General features: G+C 43.7%; 1 protein-coding gene across 5 annotated transcripts in view; it reads left to right on the top strand.

Moving 5' to 3' along the window:
* The first annotated feature begins 294 nt into the window (after window positions 1-294).
* Window positions 295-22,074, top strand: part of GPATCH2L (G-patch domain containing 2 like) — a 40,743-nt gene continuing 18,963 nt past the window's right edge. For 2 of the 5 annotated variants that reach the window (XM_064512279.1, XM_064512278.1), the window contains exons 1-5: window positions 295-395; window positions 1,496-2,166; window positions 7,733-7,797; window positions 11,054-11,230; window positions 11,814-11,893. In XM_064512279.1, the coding sequence (XP_064368349.1) occupies window positions 1,508-2,166; window positions 7,733-7,797; window positions 11,054-11,230; window positions 11,814-11,893 (981 nt within the window). In that variant the 5' untranslated portion in view covers window positions 295-395; window positions 1,496-1,507. Of the gene's footprint in view, window positions 396-1,495; window positions 2,167-7,732; window positions 7,798-11,053; window positions 11,231-11,813; window positions 11,894-13,976; window positions 14,045-14,846; window positions 14,887-14,938; window positions 14,994-16,987; window positions 17,074-22,074 lie in introns of all 5 variants that reach the window. The other 3 variants (XM_064512275.1, XM_064512276.1, XM_064512277.1) reach the window with 3 other exon arrangements.

Below are 22,074 nucleotides of genomic sequence, written 5' to 3'. Positions count from 1 at the left end.
CCGAGCTCCCCAAGGGAGGAGACGGGGCCGCGCAGCCAGGCACTGAGCGCTGCCGGGCACCGGCCTCCCGTGGGCGGTCCAGGAGCGGCGCCGCCCGACGGCGCGGCCCTGCTGCGCTCACAGCCGCGGCGCCGGCCAGGGCCGCGGCCGGGACCAAGCCTCACGGCCAGCGCCCCGCTCGCTGGGACGGGGCCCGGGACGGGGCCCCGCTCCCCGGCGGCGGCCCCGTCCCGAGCCCGGGCCCAGCAGGGCGCCCCCGGCCTCCCGCCGCCCCCGCGGCAACGGCCCGCCCGCGCGGCCCCGCCCTCCACGGGGCGGGCGCGGCGGAAGTCGCGCGGCGAGGCCGGAAGTGCTGCCGCGAGGGGCTGGCGGAGCGGCGGGGCGGCCGCGGGCCGGTGAGTGGGGTCGGGCGGGCCCGGCGCGGGCGGCGGCGGCGGCGGGCCGGGCCGGGCGAGGCCCGGTGCGGGCCCTGCCGCGGGGCCGCAGCGCGGCGCGGAACTCGCCTGCGGCGTCATTTTAGTCGGCGCCCCGCGGCGGTGCTGCGGGCCGGGCCGCGGTGCGCGCCCGCGCGTTGCAGGCCGGCCCTTGCCGGGCCCCAGCGCCGTGCGGGGACTGGGGGTTGCCCGCCTCTGTGCTGAGAAGGAGCGGCTCCCCCCGAGGGGGAGGCGGGAGCCGGAGGAGAGCGGCGGCGCGGTACGAGCGGGGCTGGGTCGCTGACCTTGCTCGGCCTAACGGGCAGCCTGGGGCAGCAGGGCTGCTGCGGGGCAGGGTGCCGGCCTTACTGGGCGGGGGGTCCAGAAGTGAAGCGCAGAAGCCTTAAATTGCAAGAGAAACCCGACATGCACAACACAGAAATGGGGAGGTGAAAGTTACTGTGAGATGGGGAATTCGGCCAGGACTTTGGCTTGCTTGGAGCCCTGAGGTGGAGGGGTGGATGTTTTCCTGGTAGGATCTTCCAAAATGCTGTTCTAAGGAACATAGGTCTTGAGTATCTCGTTTTGCTGTTGAATTGATACTGACTCACAGACTACCTGCTTTACAATCCATTTTACTCTCGGTTTTACTGCCTTTGAAAGTCTTCAATCTGTTTGCTGAGCAGGCTAACCCTTCTCTGTGGGTTATGATGACTGACATCTTCAGATCAGATAGCAAACTAGTTGTAGGCTCGCGTATGCTCAAGATGTGTGATAGCACACGTTGTTTCAAAGCAAAAGATACAGACTTAAGGCTTTTTCTGGCACAAAGCACTTGGGCCAAGTGCTGCAGTGGCAAGGCCTCTGCTGCTGTGGTTAGAAGGGGCTTTAACTCTGGTGAAAGGAAGGAGTGAGCAATAGCCCAAGGAACAGCAGTTGTCCTGCATTACTTCTCCCAGACAACTCCAAAGTGAGTGTGTACTTTGGTTAATGTTACAAAGGCTATAGCATACTGTAGTCATCTAGTGATGTGTTGGTAGTGGCATTTATGTCTGGTGCTGATTGTTTGTTGTCATTTTTAGTAGATATTGCTAATGGATGAGTTGGTGCATGACTTGGCCTCGGCCTTAGAGCAGACTTCAGAACAAAACAAGCTGGATGAGCTATGGGAAGAGATGGCCCTAAGCCCGCGGCAGCAGCGGCGTCAGCTTCGCAAGAGACGGGGTCGTAAGCGACGCTCAGACTTCACGCATCAGGCAGAGCATGCCTGCTGCTACAGTGAGGCCTCGGAGTCAAGCTTGGATGAAGCAATGAAGGATTGCCGTGAGGTGTTGACAGCCAATTTCAGTGACTCTGATGACATGGCAGTGGTCAAACGACACCCAGCTCTCAGTGCCACCCTGAGGAGCAAGCAGCACTCATGGCACGAGTCGGACTCCTTCACAGAGAATGCGCCATGTCGTCCGCTTCGGCGCCGCCGGAAGGTAAAACGCATGACCTCGGAAGTGGCTGCCAGTCTCCAGCAAAAGCTTAGGGTGTCAGAGTGGAACTATGAGAGGGGCTGCAGGTTCAAGTCAGCCAAGAAACAGCGTCTTTCACGCTGGAAGGAAAATGCCCCTTGGACAACATCCAGTCGTGGCCTTTGTGAATCAGGAGAAAACAGGCCCTTCCTCAGCAAAGGGGGAAGGAAAGAGCGGATGGAGTGTGAAGCTGATGAACAGAAACAGGGCTCAGATGAAAACATGTCTGAATGGTGAGATCTCACTTTCTTCCCTGTACTCACGTCAGATGGCTGCCTTGCTTGTAGCTGCTTGCAATCCTGTGCCTTACTTCTAGAAGTTCTTATCAAAATTATTCAGTGCTCTTCTCTTTTTGAAGAGGGGAAATCCTTTAGTTCCTTCTAAACTGTAGATTTTTTTCCAGAAGTCTTTCCTGTCAGTGCAGTACTGGTGACCCAAAACATACATTCTTTCAAGAACTGGTAAGCTGATCTGTCTCTGGCTCCTGTTACACAAGCAGCCCTTTGAAAAGTCTGTGGCCCTGCTGCTCCAAAGTGACATGCTTGTAGCCTGAGCTTTGGCAAGTAAATCCACTGCTGGCAGTTGTGTTGTGTGATCAGTGTGGACTGATCTCAGTTTCTTGTTTTCAGTTTACCATTAACAGTAATAGAGAACAGATCAGATCCCCCATCAGGACCACTAGCCCTCTGTTCAGGTACTGTATGAACCTCAATGAAAATGTTTTGTTTGCAGTTCTGTATCTCTGCTCTGAATCTGGAATGAGGTCCTGCAGGGCTAGCTGTAGCGTGGATGTAGTGAGAAGATAAAGAAGTTGGAAGGAATTGAATTAATACTTAAAGTATAAGTCTGCACACACAGTGGCATCTTGCTTGTCTTTGTATCCAGGCTTTGATGAAACTGTGGCAGTCTCATACAAGAGATGGAAACTGGAAATGCACATGTCATGATCTGAACTCATTTGCATGTCACTCTTGAGAAGTTTCTCTCTTGAGTGATCTTTATCCTTTCTACAGTAGGTCTAGGGCTACAAAACCACTTCTGTAAGAAGAGATTTTTCAGGTTAGAAAAGAAACAACTGCTGAGGGGCAAATGGAAGAGGTTTCTTAATGAGTGGCATACTGAAAGTGAGTAGGGATGTTCTGTGAATAGTTACTGTGAATAGTTAGCATGTAAGAAATAGGAGATATTCAGGAAACATTTAAAACAAGAAGTGTGTTTTTTTTCATAGAACACAAATTTTGGAACTCTACTGTGGGACGTTTTGGAGGACAAAAATGTAAGTGTGTCCAAAAGAGGGATGTGGAGGATAGATTTAACAGACTGTTAAGCGTTACAGACCAAATAGAAGACCTGGCTCAGGAAGTCCTTAAACTGCTGGCTGCTAGAAGTGGAGGAATATACTGAGGAAACTGTCAATTTGTATTTGTCTTGTTCTTACAGTCTTTTCCTCAAGCATCCACTAAAATAGCCGCTATAAGAGAAAGGACAATGAATTTGACAAGTATAATTGGTTTGATCCAGTATAATTGTTCATATGTTAGGGTTCATTTAAGTGTTCTGGCTGTCTAGCTACTGCAGTTTGTCAGAGTGGACAAGTGGTACTTGGTTATTGAGGGCTTTGTGGATAATAGCTTGAAGTGTGAACTTCCCAAAGCTATTTTCTGAGAGACTGTGAAAAGCACAGGTGTAATGCGTCCTTTCTGCCCTGATCCAGGGCACCACTGTTTCATTTTTACCTAGTCAGCATGATTCATATAAAACTTGGTGTGGAATTAGCTAAAACATAGCTTGAGGTGGGTGTTTTCAGGAGAGTACTGGATGCCTTTTTTTGCCATGGGTTGGTAAAAGCACTTTTATCTTTTCAATATTGTTTGCTGGTAGTCCAGGAAAGAAAACGTGCTTTGTAGCTTCTGAAGGTTGCACATCATAGTGATGGACTAAGAGATAACCTTACTTGATGTGGCAGTGATGGACACTCTTCCTTGAGGTTTTTTTTCCACCAGTCAGACTCTGTTCCATCATGTCAAACTTGAACTTAAACCAGCAGGCTTTGATCCAGCCTTTATTTGTGTCAACCTTTGAAAGAGTAAACACACAGCTTTGTCTGGACCGTTACTTGAGGACCATGTTGGGAGATTGCTTCGTTCTGTCTCAGTTGTCCCTTGCTCTCTAATTTTTGTGCAAGTGTCTGCATCAAATGTCATTTACCATCTGCTGTCAAATCCTTGGGATTCTCTTTAGAAATCCAGAGATCAGAATATTTGACCTCTCCAGCACCACATGTGTGATCTGTGGTATGACTCACTAGGGAGGATCAAAGCTGGAGAGAGAAATACTACAACACTCCTCATTGTAGACTATCCCTCAGAGCACTTTGCTGCTAGAAGCAGAATGAGACTGGCTACGCCTATCTCGCTTTCACTCTGCCGTAGCTGTTTTTTCTGGTAAAATGAGGGAAGTGCATTGCACAGATGTACCACAGGGGCATATCCTGAGGAAGGGAGAAAATTGGATGCTTAGCAGAAAGAATGGCAGGGGTGTCATCACAAGCTGATGGGAAGGAAGGTGACTGATAAAGCTTGTGGGACTTGGAAGCAGTCAGTGGTTTATCTAGTGATTTACGAAGTACTTTGATACTGAATTGGTTTCACTGCCATTCATGCCTCTGGTGATGGGAAGCATCAAAGAACTAATGTGTTTTTAGGCAAACTAAGTTGTGTATCATTCAGAATTGATATTTTCACACTCTTTTTCCTCCCCTTCTCTGACATTTGTTTGTCCTTGTTAGGTAGGCAAGAATCTCTGTACATGCTGAAATATTCAGCATTTTCTCTGCTTTCTAGAAGCCTCCTTATCCTGCCTCTGATCAAAAGCCTACTGTATTCAGTGGATAAACTCCTATTCACTGAAAAAGCTTAGGATATTGATCCTTAAAGAGAGGGTAGTTCTGACAGATTGCTTGTGGGGCCCTGCCCAGTCCTTTCCTGGAGAAAGATGTGCTGCAGTATTGTGATTCAAAGTGTGTGTGAAATGGAGCATTTGGAATAGTTTGCCAAACATGGAAGAATGAACACAAAGCGAGAGAAGGAAGGATGTGCAAGAACATGATGAGGGAACAGCGACAGATCTAAATGGAGTAATGACCTGACTCAAAGCCCGATATATAAATAATTATGGAAACAACAGAGGAAGCAAGTGGTCTTAATTTAAGCAACTATCTGAATATTTGTACAAGGGTGAAAATTAATTGATAAGACTGTTAGAAATAACATGCCCTTCTGTCCCTGACAGGGGATAATTTGAAGACAAATTATAAATTGAGCCCTGAAGTTCTCTATCTTGCTGATCTAAGTTGGGTGCTCTCAGAATGGTCTGGGCTTAGCTTGAGGGCAGAACAAACCATAGTCCAAGAGTTGTCTGAAAAATCACGTTGGATGATGTGTTTGCAAGTGGTAGATGTGCAGTTTGTCTAACCTATGTCAGGTTACATAATTCTTAACTTGACTTTTTCAAACCAGGCATTGTACTGACCGACCAATGCTGCAGTGACTTCCCTGGCTTGATTTTGATGCAGTCTGGCCTGGCAGTGTAACCTGTGCTCATCCAGAGTGTGTCGTACATATCCTTTTCCCTTTGGAAGGGAGCTGTTTCAATGTCAGCCTGTAGTGGCAGTCAAGAGCCTGGCTAAACTGATGTATTGGAGGTTGGTCTCTCAGGAAAGAAAAAATTCCCCTCTCCTGGAAGGCAAGTGACAAAGACAGAGTGTTCAGCTTCCCCTCCTTCTCCAGCCCAGCCTGACCTTCTGCAGCCCCTCGGTGCCTCTTGTTTTCTTATTTTTATAGAAAATCAATACCCCTCCTGACACGAGCAATAGCTCAGGAGAAGGAATAAATGGGGGAAACCTGAGATCTCTGTCCATCACCTCTCACTTTAACTTCCCCAAACTATTTAATTATAAGCGTGCTTTGCTCCAGGTGTTTGCGACAGTGAAATTGCTAAATGAGGACCATTTTAACCAAAGATTGGGTGATCAATAACACTCTATAGCAGTAGCTTGTCGGATCAATAGCATTCATTATTTCATGGTTAAGGTAAGTAGCCTCCTTTGCAAGTGGAGGTCATTAATCAGTGCTTACTGGACCCGCAGAAAGGCCTGTGCAGGAGTCTAGTTTGTGTTCAGCCCTGAAATGTAAAGGGGGTGGTGAAAAGGGTGAGATCCATGAAAGTTCGTTCCAGTAGGGCACTGGCAATAGTGTGTATCTATGAGGAACTGAAGACCTTTCAGTAGAACAGGATGCTTAAAGTACTGTTAATGTGATCTGGAATCTTGACCTAATGCTTTTTCCTTTCTCAGGCACCTTTCCTCTGAGGATGCCAAAACCCTTATGAAGCAGTCACTCAATCCTCGCATCTGCTGCTTGTGAGGACTATTAATCCAGGCTTTCAAAAGGGAAAACAGACACGCTAAGAGATTTGCCCAGGGTCATACAGTGAGTTGGTAGGAGAGCTAGGAATGAAACAAATGACTCATGGTTCTCAGTCCTTGGCCTTTATTGCTGTGCTGTGTATGTGGGAGGGTGAATGGATGACCAAACTTTGTAATGGATTGATTTGGAATTGGATGTTAACTTGCAGACTGAAATGTGGGAATGATGTACAGACTCTTCATCTTTTAAGTTTTGGTGTATTTTCTAAAAACAATAACTTGCTCACAAAATGTGGATTTATTATATGCCTGCAGTTCTTCGGGGTGACACTACTTGCAATTTCCTCATTCTCCTGCTCCGTGCATCGAGTTGCTTGCTGTTGATAGTGGTGTTTGGTATGGCCCACTTCCCATGGGGCAGAGGGACCCATAGATGCTCTCTAACAGCATGCACTGATCAGACAGTAATTCTAGTGCTGAGTTATATCTGATGTTCACATCTTCTATAAGGCCCCAGTGCTGAGGGGGTGGGCAGTAAGCAATTTCCATTTGTTCTGATATTTCTCAGCTAAATCAGAGGAAGTATTGTCTGAATTGTCCAAGGATTGATTTAATATCAACATTAAAGCCATCAGATGCTTGGGACTGACCTGAGCACGTACTTCTGCTGCATATATTCGTCCAGTTTTACAGTCAATTAACAGCTTTTTACACATTAATTTCTAGTTTAATTCCTTGGTTCAAGAACTAAGTCTCCTGCAGCAGCTGCAGCAAATTCAAAGCGTACTATAACTGGTGGTTGCATTCAGCAGCAGCAAGTCATGCTGTGCCAAGGTATTTAGCTGAAAAGCTATGAATGTGCCAGTCCCTCTTCCCTCCACAGAAAAGAGAAGATGCTGGGGACTCAAGGGGGGTTTATGTACCTGCATAACATTTTTGAGAAAAAGGAATCTGAAGTAGAAAACTTCAGAGGGTTTTCTCTTAAACTTAGCTTCTCGTTAAGTGACCCAAGGACAGACTTTTAAATTGCACTTCAGTTGCCTAGTGAGTATTCCAGACAATGTCATAGTTTGATTACTCTAGTACCTGAGGCAAATGCTGTCGTGGTAATTACTTTTTGAAAACTTAGAACTAAACTAGATGCAGTATTCTCCCCTCTTTCAAAAGATGTGGCATTGCTGGGATTTAGCAGAAAGCTACTATGTTCCATCCTAAAGCCAGCCATGTATCTGAAATGCCATGTACACAATTTCTGTGAGACATGTAAAGCATTTTGGGCTGAGAGAGGCTAGTAAAATGTAAGAAAGTGTTTTTGTTGTGTATCTATTGGAATTGTAACAATGTGGGGTTTTGTTTGTTTGTTTTTGTTCCAGTGAAACCAGCAGTGTATGCAGCAGCAGTGATACTGGCCTTTTTACCAATGATGAGGGCCGCCAAGGTAACGACTGTCCTGTGGTTTTTCCTGATGTGTTGCTGGGGAATTTCTCTTGCTCTCTATACATACAAAGAGGGATCTAAGTTTGAAGGGGGTCGAAGAGGGAAGTATGAGACAAAGGCCAGGGGCTGAGCCACTTAACTGCTATAAATTAAGAAAATGAGCTGAGGATTATAAAGGTATGTTTTTGATAGAAGTACACTTTTCCTGCTGAAATGCTTTATCAGAGCTATAACATTTAATACAAGAAACTATTATGGCAAGGCACAAAAAAACCTATAGGAGTTTTAGAGCTCTGCACAATGAAAGCACAGATTTTTATGATCCATTGCTCTAGGTTTTTTTAACTGTTGCCTACATACCATTAATACCCACAATCTGTTAGTTCTATTCTCTGTGGGCAGGAAGAGACAACTCCAAAGAAAGCACTGTTAATATTGACAGGTAACCTAAGAAACTTTGCTAAGAAGACAGCAATAATATGCGATAGGTTCTATTTCTTTAAATACCTTGCTGTTATGTGTGTTAGTTGACTGGTATCTTCAGTGTATACTGTAGTAATTGTTTCTTAGGGTTTTTGAGTGTGAAGTGTATGCTAGTTTTATTTGTTGGTGACAGTACAGAGTGCAGTGTATGGGGGATAGGGCAGAAGTAGGTGCAAAAGCAGTTGTAGTAGACACATAGGCGATCAGTACTATTATATATGGAGCAGGTAGAAGGTGACCCTAGAGACCTGTAATTCCATACAGCTTGTGCCAGTGTGCACTCTGATTTTGTCACATTTCACAAGATTGGATGAGATCTCTCCTGGGAATATGTGAGTGCTAAAGGAAGTAGAATCAGTAATTCAGTAGGGAATGTTGCTTCCCCTAGCTTGTTACTGACCCAAGTATGTGTGAGAGAATACAATGCTAACAAATATGCTTACACTTTTTCAGATGATGTGTTAGGCCGTAGGGCTGATCCGTTGTGATCATTAGGTGGCTGTAATGCTTTCCGCAAGAGCAGGAATGTCAGAGATCAGCTTTGTTCTTTCTTTGCTGTTTTTCCAGTATCTCACCTTTCAAAAGCATCAAGAAATTGAAATCCTTTGTCCCCTCTTTTTGCTAATGACTGTTCGGGGGAGCTGAAAGTAGTGGGCACTTACATATCAGATGACAAAGCAGGGTGGTGATTGAAGTATTGAATTTTTACTTCATCACCTGAAACAAGATTGCTGCAGGCCTGACTAGTATCACTATATACTTGCCCTGGTTTTACACTTTTTTTTTTTTTGACATTAACTTTTGGCTGCTACCAGAAGTAGAATACTGAGTATGTAAGAGAATGTAGAATATATTGACTAAAATGATAATCCAATTATGACCTTCCCTGTCTAGAGAGGGGAAGAAGAGGTTTGACATCACAATCAACAGGCCTGTGTCTGTTCAAACAGTTTACACTATAATAGCTTGCTAGCCAAATGTTTTAGCTTACTTTTATGTTAAAAAGAGTTGATGAGATCTTTGAAAATCAAATGTTGCATTTTCAGGTTAAAATAGAAACATCTCCCTTTCCTTTTTTTAGACAATTTCCAATCATAAAAAAGAATGTTGCAAACAACAGCTCTTCACTTTGGTGATACGGGGAGAACATGAAACAATTTTTTCATCCTAGATCACAATACAATCCCGAACTGAATAATGGGAAATCTAAGTTATCAATACACTTAAGTTGAAGATAGTTTTTCTCCTTCTTTTGAGGGTATGTCATGTAATGTTTGTGATGTGAATTAAATGGGTTGTCTTTGCAATTCCAGCTATCCGTGTGTTTCAGCGAGGGAAGAATGATCCTAGTTTATAATTTGAATGTAAATTTTTTGTAAAATGAATTGGGACCTCTCAAGGTAAAAGGAACTGTGGTATCAGTACATGATCCTGATTCTTGATATTTGTCTTATGAAAGTAGTGTTTAGATATGTGTGACTGCACCATGTTCTTAGATCCAAAATCATATGGATATTTTTGCACAAGTTATAAACACTTAGAAGAACTGTCCAATGTGACTTAATTTTAATTTAATGTAAAGTGGGTAGGATTCTCTGTATTTCAAAATATATTTATCACAAGCAGTAAAATCAGCTGACATCACAGAAATAAAAGGCAGCATCAAAGCTTTGGAATGAAACATTCCAGCTGTCCAACCTGTTGCTGGTTGGAGTTGTTTTTTGGTTGAGGTTATGCTGCTTTTTCTGTTATGTATAAAATTGTATTGCCCTTACTGGAATGAGGTATTTTGGTCTGCAGGTATAATGGAGTTCTCACAGGGACATATAAATTGGGGAAGGAGAGAAAGGAGAGTAAGTGGGGGATGCTTGAGTTGAGACTTAATGGTAGGCAAATGAGTTTTCCAGAAGTCAGGTGGGACAGTAGGTTTTAAGGCAAGGTGAAATGGCTTGCAAGTACACGGGACTGTTTTTCAGCTCAGATACTGAAGAGCTAAATGTTTCAGGATCTGCTTGCTTGATACTACCCTTGGGGGATTTCTGCCCAGGCAGTTTTACCATAAAAGCTGTCTGATGCAGCTCAGTATTAGGCTGCAACTATATTAATTACAGTGGCTCTGCTTTATGGAGACTTTGCTGCTGCTGCACTAGCCTTGCAGGAGGTTTGTAGTTCTGATAGAGTCTAAGGAATTTTAATTGAGCCAGACTCACAGCATGGTTAGTACTTACACTCTGAATGACCATTTCTATTACTCATGTGCTTTTTCCTGTAAGTTGCTGTATTTTGAGACTAGGGATCTTTCTCGTCAGTGAGTGTGTTCCTCCTGCTTACTGCATGAGCCTGGTCTTCCCCTGTTGTGAAGTCTCTCCTCTGGTGGCCTATAACATGTGTGCCAAATGACTGGCATCTACCTCTATCAGGGTAATTACTTCAGAGAAAGAGTTGTACATTAGACATCACACAGCATTGAACTAAGGTTGATGAGATGCAGCCATAACAGTGATAAAGCTGCCCTAGGCAGGTCTATAAAGAGGGCTTTGTTCTGTAGGGAAATTCTGTAGACTGATGAGTTGGTTAGTTTGAAGTGTTTAGTGAAGCCCCATAGTTACTGCAGGTCATTAAAACAGCATACATATATAAGGGTCTTTAGGAAGGATTTCCTAATAAGATCTCAGCTGTTGTTCCACATCCAAAAATGCCAACATATAGTACTTTGTGGGACAGTCTCAGGGCATGTTGGGTTTCTTGTGGATAATTCCATCCTATTTCTTTAGGAGATGACGAGCAGAGTGATTGGTTTTATGAAGGAGAATGTGTCCCAGGATTCACTGTTCCCAGCTTTCTCCCCAAGTGGGGAGCTGACCACCGATCTGAAGTGGAGCGGATTGACTCAGGCCTGGACAAGCTCTCAGATTCCACATTCCTTTTGCCCTCGCGGCCAGCTCAGAGAGGTGAGCTCCATAAGGAAGGCAGCGTATCTGTGAACTGTGATATGATGCCAAGAGTAGGTATCATTCATAGGTGCTGCAGCTTAAACTGATGTTAGTGGTCTCTGTTTTTTTTGTTTTTTGTTTTTTTAGTGATCCTTCTCCATGTATTATGTCCCACCTTCACAATGGAAAGATGCAGATATTTGGCATTTGCCTAGCATTGTGTACATAGGGTTGAAAAACTCTGCTGTTTGTCTGTAGAGCAACAAAGTCCTGGTTCAAAATAGGTGCACTAATGGAGAGGATACTGAAATATTCATTATTCCTAACATCAACTGCCCCTGTTCTTGAGTTTTGCTTGTTTTTCTTTCTTTTAATACGTTTTTATTTGATTTATGAATAAATTGAATGAACAAATTATCTACTTCTTGCAGACTAAGATAGGGATCTGATTTGAGCAAAAACTAAATAAGGCATGGCTGTGTACAAAATTTGGTCTTGATCCCACACTTCGTCCACTGAACCAACTGTCTCTCTTGAATGTTTTGTCAGTAAGAATCTTTAGGTATTCATTGCTCTCCTTTTTGTTTGTTTTTCTTTTCAGGGTTTCACGCTCGCCTCAATCGCCTACCAGGAGCTGCTGCCCGTTGTCTCCGGAAAGGTCGGAGGAGGCTTGTTGGCAAGGTATTCCCTTTTGCAAGATAGTAAATTTGTATTTGCAGTGCTGATCAGTCCTGAATGATCAGTCCTGAAGTACTGTTCTGAGTAAGCTAGCAAGTGAATTGTTTTCTGCAGAAAGTGGGCCCTGTACGTTTTTGTTTCATATGCTATCTGCTTTGGTTAACTGCTTTGACTGTCTGAAGTTGATTCAGTGACAAAGCAGACCTCAAGGAACATTTTGAATGGCAAAGACAGTTGATCAGTGCTAAAAGCAATATGGAAGGAGGTGTGAGGGTGAATGGTAGGGAACATAAATACCAAGAAGCTTTAGGTAGGATACAGGGGAAAGCGATGATGGCAGGAGACTTGTACATGCTTATAATCTGAGACTACAAGGCCTGAGAGGTGACTCAAACGTGAAGGAAGGTCAAATTTTACGTGCATAGACATTTTACCACACAGCAGTGTGGTATGAATGGCAGTAGAGGAAGATGGCTTTGGCAGCTGCACTTTTAGTGACAGAAGTATTTGGGGTAAAGAGGTTAGTTCTGTTCCTAGTTGGAGATTTGGCAGAAGCCAACCTAAATAGGGAGGGAAACATCCGGTCAGGTCTGGATGTTGGAGTGGAGAGTGCTGTTGTCCACTGGGAAAGGTGCCTCTGAGAAGGAAGGTGTTGGCTGTGTTGGATTTTACTTTAACTGGGATGTGCTCTTGATGATGTTTGTTTATATTCTGAACTGGCTGGCTTTAGAGTGTCTTTGTTAGAGAGGGGTGTAAGAAGAGGCTGGTGGCTAGAGGAGTGCACTTTCCTTCTTCTGTTCAGTCACACTTGAAAGCTCCTTGTTTGCCCCTTCTTCCTTCCACTCACCTTGCTTAGTTGTAACCAGTGTTTGAATCCTCAGCTGACAAGAGATCGGCTTTGGGTATGGTTCCTCAGGCCACGTGCAAGTGACTGGGCCTCTTGGCAGCACCTCTAATGATTAAAATTAGAAGGATAATATTTACTTGTTTAATTCATCTTCATCACCTTAAAGGGATCTTTGTCATTTGCAGCGGAGGTCACTGCTCCCCCTTCCCCATCCCTCTCTAAATTGTAATCATAAATAATGAGTTTCATTCAGAGCTCCCCGCCAGCGAGCTGCTAATTACCAAAAGTACGGCTTGTAATTTACACAGTAATAAACCGTAAATTTAAACATTACGGCACTTTCAGTTAATAATTTTCCTGCTGTAACAAATAGCCCATTTTTCACCCCTGCTGCTACTACCTCCCCCAAACTTTGTATGTGTTTTACCTATGTAACCTGGCACAAGCTATGAAGAATCTTACATGTAAAAGCCTTTTATCCTCTTCAGACACACACCGCAAAGTACATTTCTTTCTTGAAGGTAGTTGCTATGCAGATATGAACAGCTGGTGCTTCAGATTGTGTGAGTACATGTACACTAGCATCAAGCACATGAAGAGGGCAACATCTTGCAGAGAGAAATGTGCTCCCAGAGCAGGTCCTTTCTCCTAGGATATACCTTTTTTTTATTTTTTATCTGCTAGAGATACTCTGCTGCATTGCCACTTTCAGAAAGCACAAGCTCCATGCTTACTCTGTTAGTTTCATTTTCATCTGTGCTTGATGAATCCCCTTCCTCTTTGACTGGAGATGCTGGCTTCAGTTTGTGAGGAAAACAAGCTAAAGATTTTTGTTGGTGGGATAACGTGATGTCCTGGCTCTCAGCCTGTTTCTGGCCCAGCTGGCCCCAGCAACCTGTGCGTAAGCACTCCTCTGCCTTTTCCTGTGTTCTTAGCTGCAGCCTTGTGCTGCATACCTCATACTGATCCAGTCCTTGGTGCACCCCTTTGCAAGCGAATGTAGTCACTAAAATGACAGAAAACTAGCCCAGCAAATAAAATGGAACATTTTTCTGCCATTCTTAGCAGTTAAATCAGCTCACTTGAGGTTCTAAAATGAGAAGGTAGGTAAGTTTAGCTGAGAGTGGGCTGGGGAGGAAAGAATAAGGGAGCAAGTTCTCTTCTAACTGGCAGCAGCAAGCTGTTATGTCTGCTCACTGCATGAGAATCTGCAACTTTTTACCTGTCTTTGTGTTTCAGGAGACCTCCGTGAGCACTCTGGGCACCGAGAGGTTAGGTCATATTGTTAGTGACCCGCGCCAGAAAGAGTAAGGCCTTTACCAGTTGTGGTATAGGACTTTGGGAGAAGTGGAAGAACTATGGGGCCCTCTTCCTTTCTGGGACTGAAGGGAACGAAAAGCTTTATAGTAATTTAAGAATGCAGTGACCTGCTGAATAGGACCCAGCCCTTTACTGATGGTTTCTCCATTTTCTTATTTGCTTTTGCTGACTTTCCTCAGTTTTAAGGCTGCCCCAGGGTGTGGCCACTGCTTAAATGCCCTTCTGTTTCCAGTCATCTTTTTCTTTTCTCCTCCGTTATCGTGTACCCTCGCACAATAACTGTGGCTCTCCTACGCGGTCATGAGAAGAGCTCTTTATGTCAGTTATTTAAAAAGCTTCTGTGTGGAGACACACTACAGGCATGTGCCCTAATAGCAGAAATTATACTGACAAGGCAGCTGCGAAATTGCCTTCTCTGTTGTTGATGTTCTATGTCTCCTTTCCCAATTTGTGTATTATAATTATACTCGGCACCAGAAATATAGCGCCTGTCCCTTGGGTCCTCTAATACTGTTTTTACTGGGCTATGGTTAGGTAAGGGGGCTCCTCTTGTCTGTAATTCAGTGGGTTCAGCCTTCACCAGCTGTTGGCATCCACATTTCTTCCCTGGATCTGAAATTCGTTGTTTTTAGTATGAGTATGAGTCCTGTTGGTGCTTAATCTCTCTCCTTCTCCCTCCATTTTTGTTCTTCCCTTCTCCTTCTCTCCTTACCCACAACTCTCTTTTCCCATGTTCCTTTCTTCCTTGGTTTTGCTCCCACCTCTTCTTTCAACTCTGCCTTCTTCCAGTTTTTGGTTACCATCGATGGGGAAGAGAGATCGCAACCAGGTAAGCTGACTCTGCTCTACTGTTTTTATTTTCTTGGTTTCCTTCTCTCTAGAAAGAACAAAGTGCCAGCCTCTGATTTCCCCCACACTGTGGCCTGTGCACATGAGGTAAGGCAGCCCTGTCCCTTCTCATTTTGGTAACTGATGTCTTCTGGGCTTTGAACACAACCCATGTCTCAAGCATTATATTGTCTGTTTGGACAGAATAGCCCAAGAACCCTTTTGTTTATCTCCCTCTTTCAGGCTAGTGCTGGCCTTCCTCTCTTGGCAGTGAGTAGGATGGATAATCCTCTTGACAGGAGGAGTGTTGACCTCACAAAATTCCATAGGAATGAGAACTCTTTAGATGCTTTGTCTTGCCTTGTCTGGCTCAGACTTTTGCCTGATAATCTGATTAACAGAGAAGGGAAAAATTGGTGAGCTGATTGTAATTAAATAGCAACTGTACTAGGAAAATGTAAGAGGTGATAAGCAAGTGAAATAGCTACTCTTTTAACTCACTGAGGCTCTTGCACATGGACTTTTGCCTCACTAGGTGGTGCCCAGTAGGTCTTACATAGATTCAGTGGCAGGAAGCTTCTTCATTTGAGATAGAGCTCAGATTCTCGGTATCAGCAAGCAAAAGCATCTTCCAGTTGAGCTGTCATGTTGTAATTGTTTTCAGCCATGCACACTCCCTTCTGTTCAATTGCAAGTTGGTTTTTGGTTTGTGAATTCTAGGGTTAAAAGCTGTTTCCTTCAGGTGGCTCTAAGTACATATATGGCAAGGACTAATTTTCAAGCCTTTGTGCAACTGTGGATTTCTGGTTAACGACAACTTTTCATGTAGTGCTTGTGTACTGCTAAAGAGATGAATAATAATTACAGTAAGCTTTAAAATGACAAAAATAAATGCTTTTGTTTTTCTCAAATGAACTTGCATCAGCTACAAAGGGTTACTGGTGATTCTTCCCTACTGTACAGCTGTAGTGCTACTTCACTGACAATAAGCCAACAGTCCAGTTTAAGGAGGAGCTGCCTGATAACAGAAACTTTATGGCACAAAGTGTCTCACTCCCCTGTCAGAAAGTTTGAAGGCAAAGGCCTTGTACGGACTTTTAGATTTGCAGATAGTGTTTACGATAAGAGTCCTGCTACAGCTGTGGATTATTCATTTATCCTTTTTAAAATGCATCAGTGAGCCTAGTAATACAAGAACAAGAGTTCTGGAGATTGGTGTAGCAGCTTGCAAAGGAAATGGAAATGAATTTCCTGCTAGTCATGTCAATTATAAATAAAGAGGTGATGGTGAATGGGGGTGCATTGCAGGCATCGAAGAGCACCTATGAGTATGAACTCTGTATTTGCGAACTGAGTAAGTGTTGCTGCTTACATTGGTTGAGTAGATCAATCCATTTCTGTCCTGTTCCTTAAAAACTCTTCAGAGTTGCATCATCTACAATGAGCTGTTTTGTTTAGGCTTAGTGGCCTCAAAGATTGTCCAGTATATGTGTTACAAATGATCTGAGATTATCCTGACCAAACACATTTTAAGAAATTCCTTTTAAGCAGTTTGCAGAGAAAGAACTTGCGGAAAGAGTGGGGAGTGGGAGAAGTGGTATACAGTTGACTCTCTGTGAAATGAATTGGGAGCTCATTGTGAACCAAGCCTGGTGGGCCTGAGTCTCCTGGAGATCTTTTTCAGTGATACATATGACTGTAGGCAATGTTGGGACTGTTGGAAAGTTCTGTGCTTGCACCATTCATACCAGTGACTTTTCTCTCTACAATGTGAAGATGGACAAGAAGCTTCATTAAAGGGAAGCAGACTTGCTCATAGCATGCAATAGTAGAGCTCTTAGAGTATGCTCTTGGTCAACCAGCATTTGTGATAATGTGAGATGAAAGAGGAGTATGGTTGTAGTAGTCTGTTGTGAGAAGATGGTTGAGTATTGCTGTTGTCTCCTATGCTAGCCTTTCATCGGAAGTCAGCCTCACCCCTTGATATTTTGGAAAGGTCTCCATAGACTGTGCGAACACCTATAAGGAATAGACTTGAGCAGCTGTGTATAGAGAGTGTTTCTTTTAACACTTTGCTTAAATAAACTCTCTTGACTTTCCAGTTCCATCCATTATCTCCTCTGTATTCTCTGGATGTGCTTGCTGATGCTTCCCACCGAAGATGCTCACCAGCACACTGCACTGCCAGGTAACTCCCTTACTTTGCTCTGTGGAGTTTGTCTCACTTCCCTCCCATGGGTACCTTCAGTAGTACTATGCAGTTAGTACAGTACTCACAGGCCTGGAAGTTAACTCACTTTTCCCTGGTGAATACAGGAGGCCTATGTTCAAACTTAGTGTAAAACATGCAACTGCAGTTAATGTGGCAGTCTATGTACACTAAGTACTTCGAATATCTGAAACAGAGTGTGTGACAGACAGGTAGAACATGCTGTGTTTCAGAAATAAATGTGATCTGTTGTGTGTCGTGCAGTGAGACACTGCTAGTCTGCTATGTGATTATAAGTGGGCATGGTGTTGTTGTCTGCTGTTAGAATCAGAACAAGAAGAGAACGAAAGTGCTAGCAAGCTAGTGTGGGTGAGATACTGAGGCTTTTGGGGGTACTGGGTGCCTGAAATAGAGATCTAATGTGACCTCTAATGGCTTGATATCTCTATATATTGCTACAGCTGAAACTTAGGTCTGGACTGGCAAACTGTTGAGATATATTTGAGTCTGTATACTTGGAGTTAATATGCTATTTGGGTGCTTGGTGTTGACTAATTCTAAATTAAATGTGTCAGCCTTGGAGGTGACTCCAGCTCTTGCTGTTGAGATGACTATCTAAAGGTAAGGTGCCCTTGAGCTTTAAAGTGGAAGGAGACAAAGCCTTGCTTGCGATACAACTCTGTTTATGTTCTTGTAGAAGGACTTAATCTGAAAGAGCCGTCTGGACTTTCAACTTCATGGTTTTCTTTCACTTGTTAATTAGCAAATAGAGCATGAAAAATGTACTGAGGTTGTATGTGTCTGAACGAAAGCTTGGCACCTGCCCAGCAAAGACTCTCCTCCCACTGGCTTCTGTGGGAATTCTGTGATGTCGCACCATGACCTCATGCTGCTGTAGCCAGCATGCTGAAGCTGGGGGGGGGGAAAAAAATCTGTTCTTAAAAAATCAACTGTGTGAGAATAAAAAGACCTCAGAAGATTGTGCATCAGCGTGTTGGTTCCTTTCTGTGCTTTTGCCTCAGTTTGGGTATTTCCTCTGCCTGGAAAGCAAGAAGATTGGTCTCTTCATTTGCAGTCAGCATATCCTTTCTTGTGCCTTGAGTGTTGTGCTGAGTGTTTTACAGAAGCTCCAGGTGGCACCAACTATTTCCTGTTTGTCCTCCAGAAAGCAGATCTGGCCAGCTCCTGCTTATGAATTCTTACAGGTCAAAGTCTTCATGTTCATGATGATCTGTGAAGGCCTTTTCCAAAGCTATTGATTGTGGCTTAGTTGAGCAAGGGATTTCTGAAGCTGGGGCGATCATAATGGCTGCTTGTTTTTGCTGCATATGTAGTCTAGTAGCTGGAGGATATGCTTGGTTCCTCCTTCTAAGGACCAGCTGGCTGATGTCCTGACAAACATAATCCCTGATGAGTTGTTACCGAATGTTGTGAGACAAGTTGTTTGTCCCATCCCAGAGGTGGCTGTGTTTTAGAGGCCTGTAGTTATAGGTAAAGTAGCTCCTATTACAGCGTGAAATGTGCTCAAGAATCTTTGTGGGGGAAAGATATGGTGAGAATGAAAATGTTAATGGCCCCATGTGGGTGGCCAGGATTGAACTCTTTAGTGCAAGGTGCTTGCCTTATGTAAAGATGCTGCCCAGGGCAAAAAAAGAAATTTGTTCCTTCACAGAAACATTCTTTGAGATCCAAGTCCATTAGCAGTCTATTTTCTCATTCCTTGCAGGAGATTCAGATAGTCTCTATGAGCTCTCTTTATCCATTGCCCTACTTAACATCTTCCTCTTTTTCTGTGGATGGAGTCAGTTCCCATATTTTGTGCTTTACTAAGCTCTTAACAGCTTGCATCTCATCCTGAAGAAACTCCACTCAGAAACTGCTCAGAATGAGGTAGGGAAAGAAGAGCTAATGCCCTGAGAATGATGTGAAACGCATTAGAGAAGAACCCATCTTGATGTTGTGGACATCCAGTTTCAATGTGATGCCTGTTGTGCTGTGCAAAGCTACCTCCCTCTGCTTAGTTTCCTGTCCTCTTTAATGAATGCTATCACAAATGTGTCCAATGGAGTTATCAGGTGGAATCTGTTCTCCGCCATGGAAATGTTTTCTTTGCCTCTCTGGTGGATTTTGGTCCAGTTCATCCAGTAGTGCAGTGAATGGCTGGTAACCCAGTGCTCCATGTAAACAGAACTGCTGGCCAGACTGCTGAGCACGGAGCCAGGATGTTCAGGGAAGGCTTTTCAGTGTCAAGAAGGTTATGTGTGGAGGGTTCCTTGGGAAGTCTTATTCGAAAGGCTGTATAAATTGTACACTACCAAGATTACCTTTTTTGTTTTATGTCTGTGATGAGAAGAGATTTCATTCAAAGTGTATGCACAGCACTGGGAATTTCACACCCATCATTAGAAGCAGTTTTGTGTGTGTGGTGACTGTTATCATTAGTGGTATGATTTTATTTTGTGAAGCGAGGAGAGTTTCCTGCTTTCTTGCAGTCCTCCCGAGGGACAGCTGGTGTATTAATTTGCTGTATTGCCTCCTGGCTGTTCCCAGGCTGTTTTTTCTCTTCATCATGGAATTTTTAATGGCTCTGCTGCCTCTTGGGAGGCATACAAGGAAGAGCACCTTAGGGATCTCTTCCCTTTTTTCACATGCCTATAATTACTCTCCTTTAAGAGCACAAAGCATTTGCTAATCATGTCTTGTCTGTTAAGGTTTCTGCTTGACGATGCAGGCTGTTAAAAGCAAGCAAATAGAGACTTGCATGAACAGACCAAGTGATCCTTCTCTTCTTTCCCCTCTGCCCAGTTGCCTCTGGTAGAATGGAATAGTCTGAACAGAATTCTGTTTTCTTCTCAAACTCCTTCTATTTAAGAGCATTTTGTAAAGGCTCAAGCCAGAGTATTTGATTTAGATTTTGGTAATTCCATGGCTCTATCAATGGGAAGATGTTATGTAGTGTTGATTGGTGGAAAGTTATTCCCTTGAGGCAGGGTGAGAATTTCGGAAGTGCCTAGAGCCAATGTTCCCTTCGATTTGGGTTTGAATAGAAGGTAGAATAAAGTAGGAATGTAGAAGATAAATTGTCCCTAATGTCGTTTACTGTTTGTCTAGTGTTGGAAATAGAGTAAGGGGTGAAAAACTCAAATGAAAGTTCTTACTGAAGGTCATATGAAAAGTGGATATAAGTGCCCAGTGGGATGATAAGTAGATGTTGAGGATGGAGTTTTTAAGAATTATGTTAGAGAGACCCCTGAGCTATGCAGCTGAATCCTCGAAGAATATCATTTGGCATGTACCCTCAATTAATGTTAACCCTAAACCTAGCATTTAATGGAATTCAAAAGGAAGGTCTCTCACATCTTGCCGGAACATAGGATAGAAATCTAAAGGGGTAGGTGATCAGCTTCTAGTAAACTGCCAGTTGCTCCAAACCCTGGATTTGGTGGTGCTATTAGAATGAAAAGACTTGGATGTCTCTAATTGTAGTTCTAGCTCTAGCAATATGTACATGTCCAAGTAAATCTTTTTCTTTCTCTTCTCAATCTGTGCAGAGACCCTGACATTTGTGCCTCTTACCCAAGTGTGTGAAAGTTTAGGGACTGCCTGCAAATGTCAAGCCTTTCCTGAGGTAGCTGAAGGAGTGAACAGGTGTTCAGAACTTCATGCAATTCCACTTGACCAGGACACTATCCAGTTCATTGTACTCAACCTATCCACATGTATTCATCTCCCTGGAAGCTCTGTATGTAAAACTGTCTTTGCTTTCGACTGGTTTAGCCATCTGTCTCCCCAGTCCTTCTTAAACTCTTTCCGTTTAGCTGGAGCACTTTTAACTCTTCTTTTGCTAAAACTTTATTCTAGTTGAGGATCTGAATTCTTCTGACAGTCATGCAATGAGCAGCAGCTGTCAAGGTAGTGTCACATGCAGTTTCCTGAGGCATAATACTCCCATTTTGGTGAATCCTAATTCTCTGGAGTGAAAAATAAATTCCTCTTAGCTTCAGAATTGTGTTTACTTACTTTCCTTTTCTTCCCCTATGAAGTATGTTACCATCGTCAAGTCTATGTATTCAGCAGGCTTGGCAGATACTAGAACTGTTTTTAGCACAGGTATCCTGTGATTCAGTATGAAAATATAGATTGAAATGTATGGGAATACATTTTCTCTGTTTAGAAGCTTTACTTGGGAAACTAGAAGAAAAGCATGTTCACTTGTTTGTCACACACACACCTTTAGGAATGGAATTGCTGCATCATTTCAATGCTTATTTGGGGAACAGACTGCTACTGAATGAGAGCCTGTGAGGTTCAAATGATTTAAGAAATGAACTGACCCGTTAGTGATTTTGGAACCTGAAAATGCTCTCTAGGAGCTCTCCAATGAGGCCTTGCAGGGAAGAAGAAGAGACTGCTATTCAGAGAAAATATCTGCTATGTGATATGATAGCAAGAATCACATGCATGCATGGGAGCTTTGCCTGCAGATTGGATGAGCAACTTGTAGTGATTTACACCTGTGATGTGCAGATCAGACTTCGGTGCCCAGCTGCTGTATAGTTTCAAAGAGGAGGAGGAACTCTACTCTCACTATTGATTTTGACCTTTGAAGCTACCATAAACAACCTCAGGTAACACCTTAGGGCTTAGAAGAAGAACCTTTTATTTGGCCTATGTTTGCTGAGAGTACAGCATCACAACAACAACAGCTGGGTTGTGTGCAGCTTTAGTAACAGGATCCTTGTTAGAAAGCTGTCTCTAAACATTAACATGAGAAGAATAGCACCTCTTGTTTGTATGCTGGTAGATTTATGGCCACCTCTTGCTTTCACTGCACAATCCAAGTGCTCTCCTTGCAAGGATAGGGTTAGAATAAAGATTGTCAGCAGAGGAATGAGATGATGTGAGATTACAATAAGGGGGACACACCTCTACTTGTGTGATGTATGCTCTTCTCCTTTTAAGAGGGCCACAGACTTAAGT

Source organism: Dromaius novaehollandiae, chromosome 5 (assembly GCF_036370855.1).
Source record: "Dromaius novaehollandiae isolate bDroNov1 chromosome 5, bDroNov1.hap1, whole genome shotgun sequence".
Taxonomy (NCBI): Eukaryota; Metazoa; Chordata; class Aves; order Casuariiformes; family Dromaiidae; genus Dromaius; species Dromaius novaehollandiae.
Note: the sequence above shows the minus strand (reverse complement) of the source record. Positions and strands in the feature narration are given on the sequence as shown.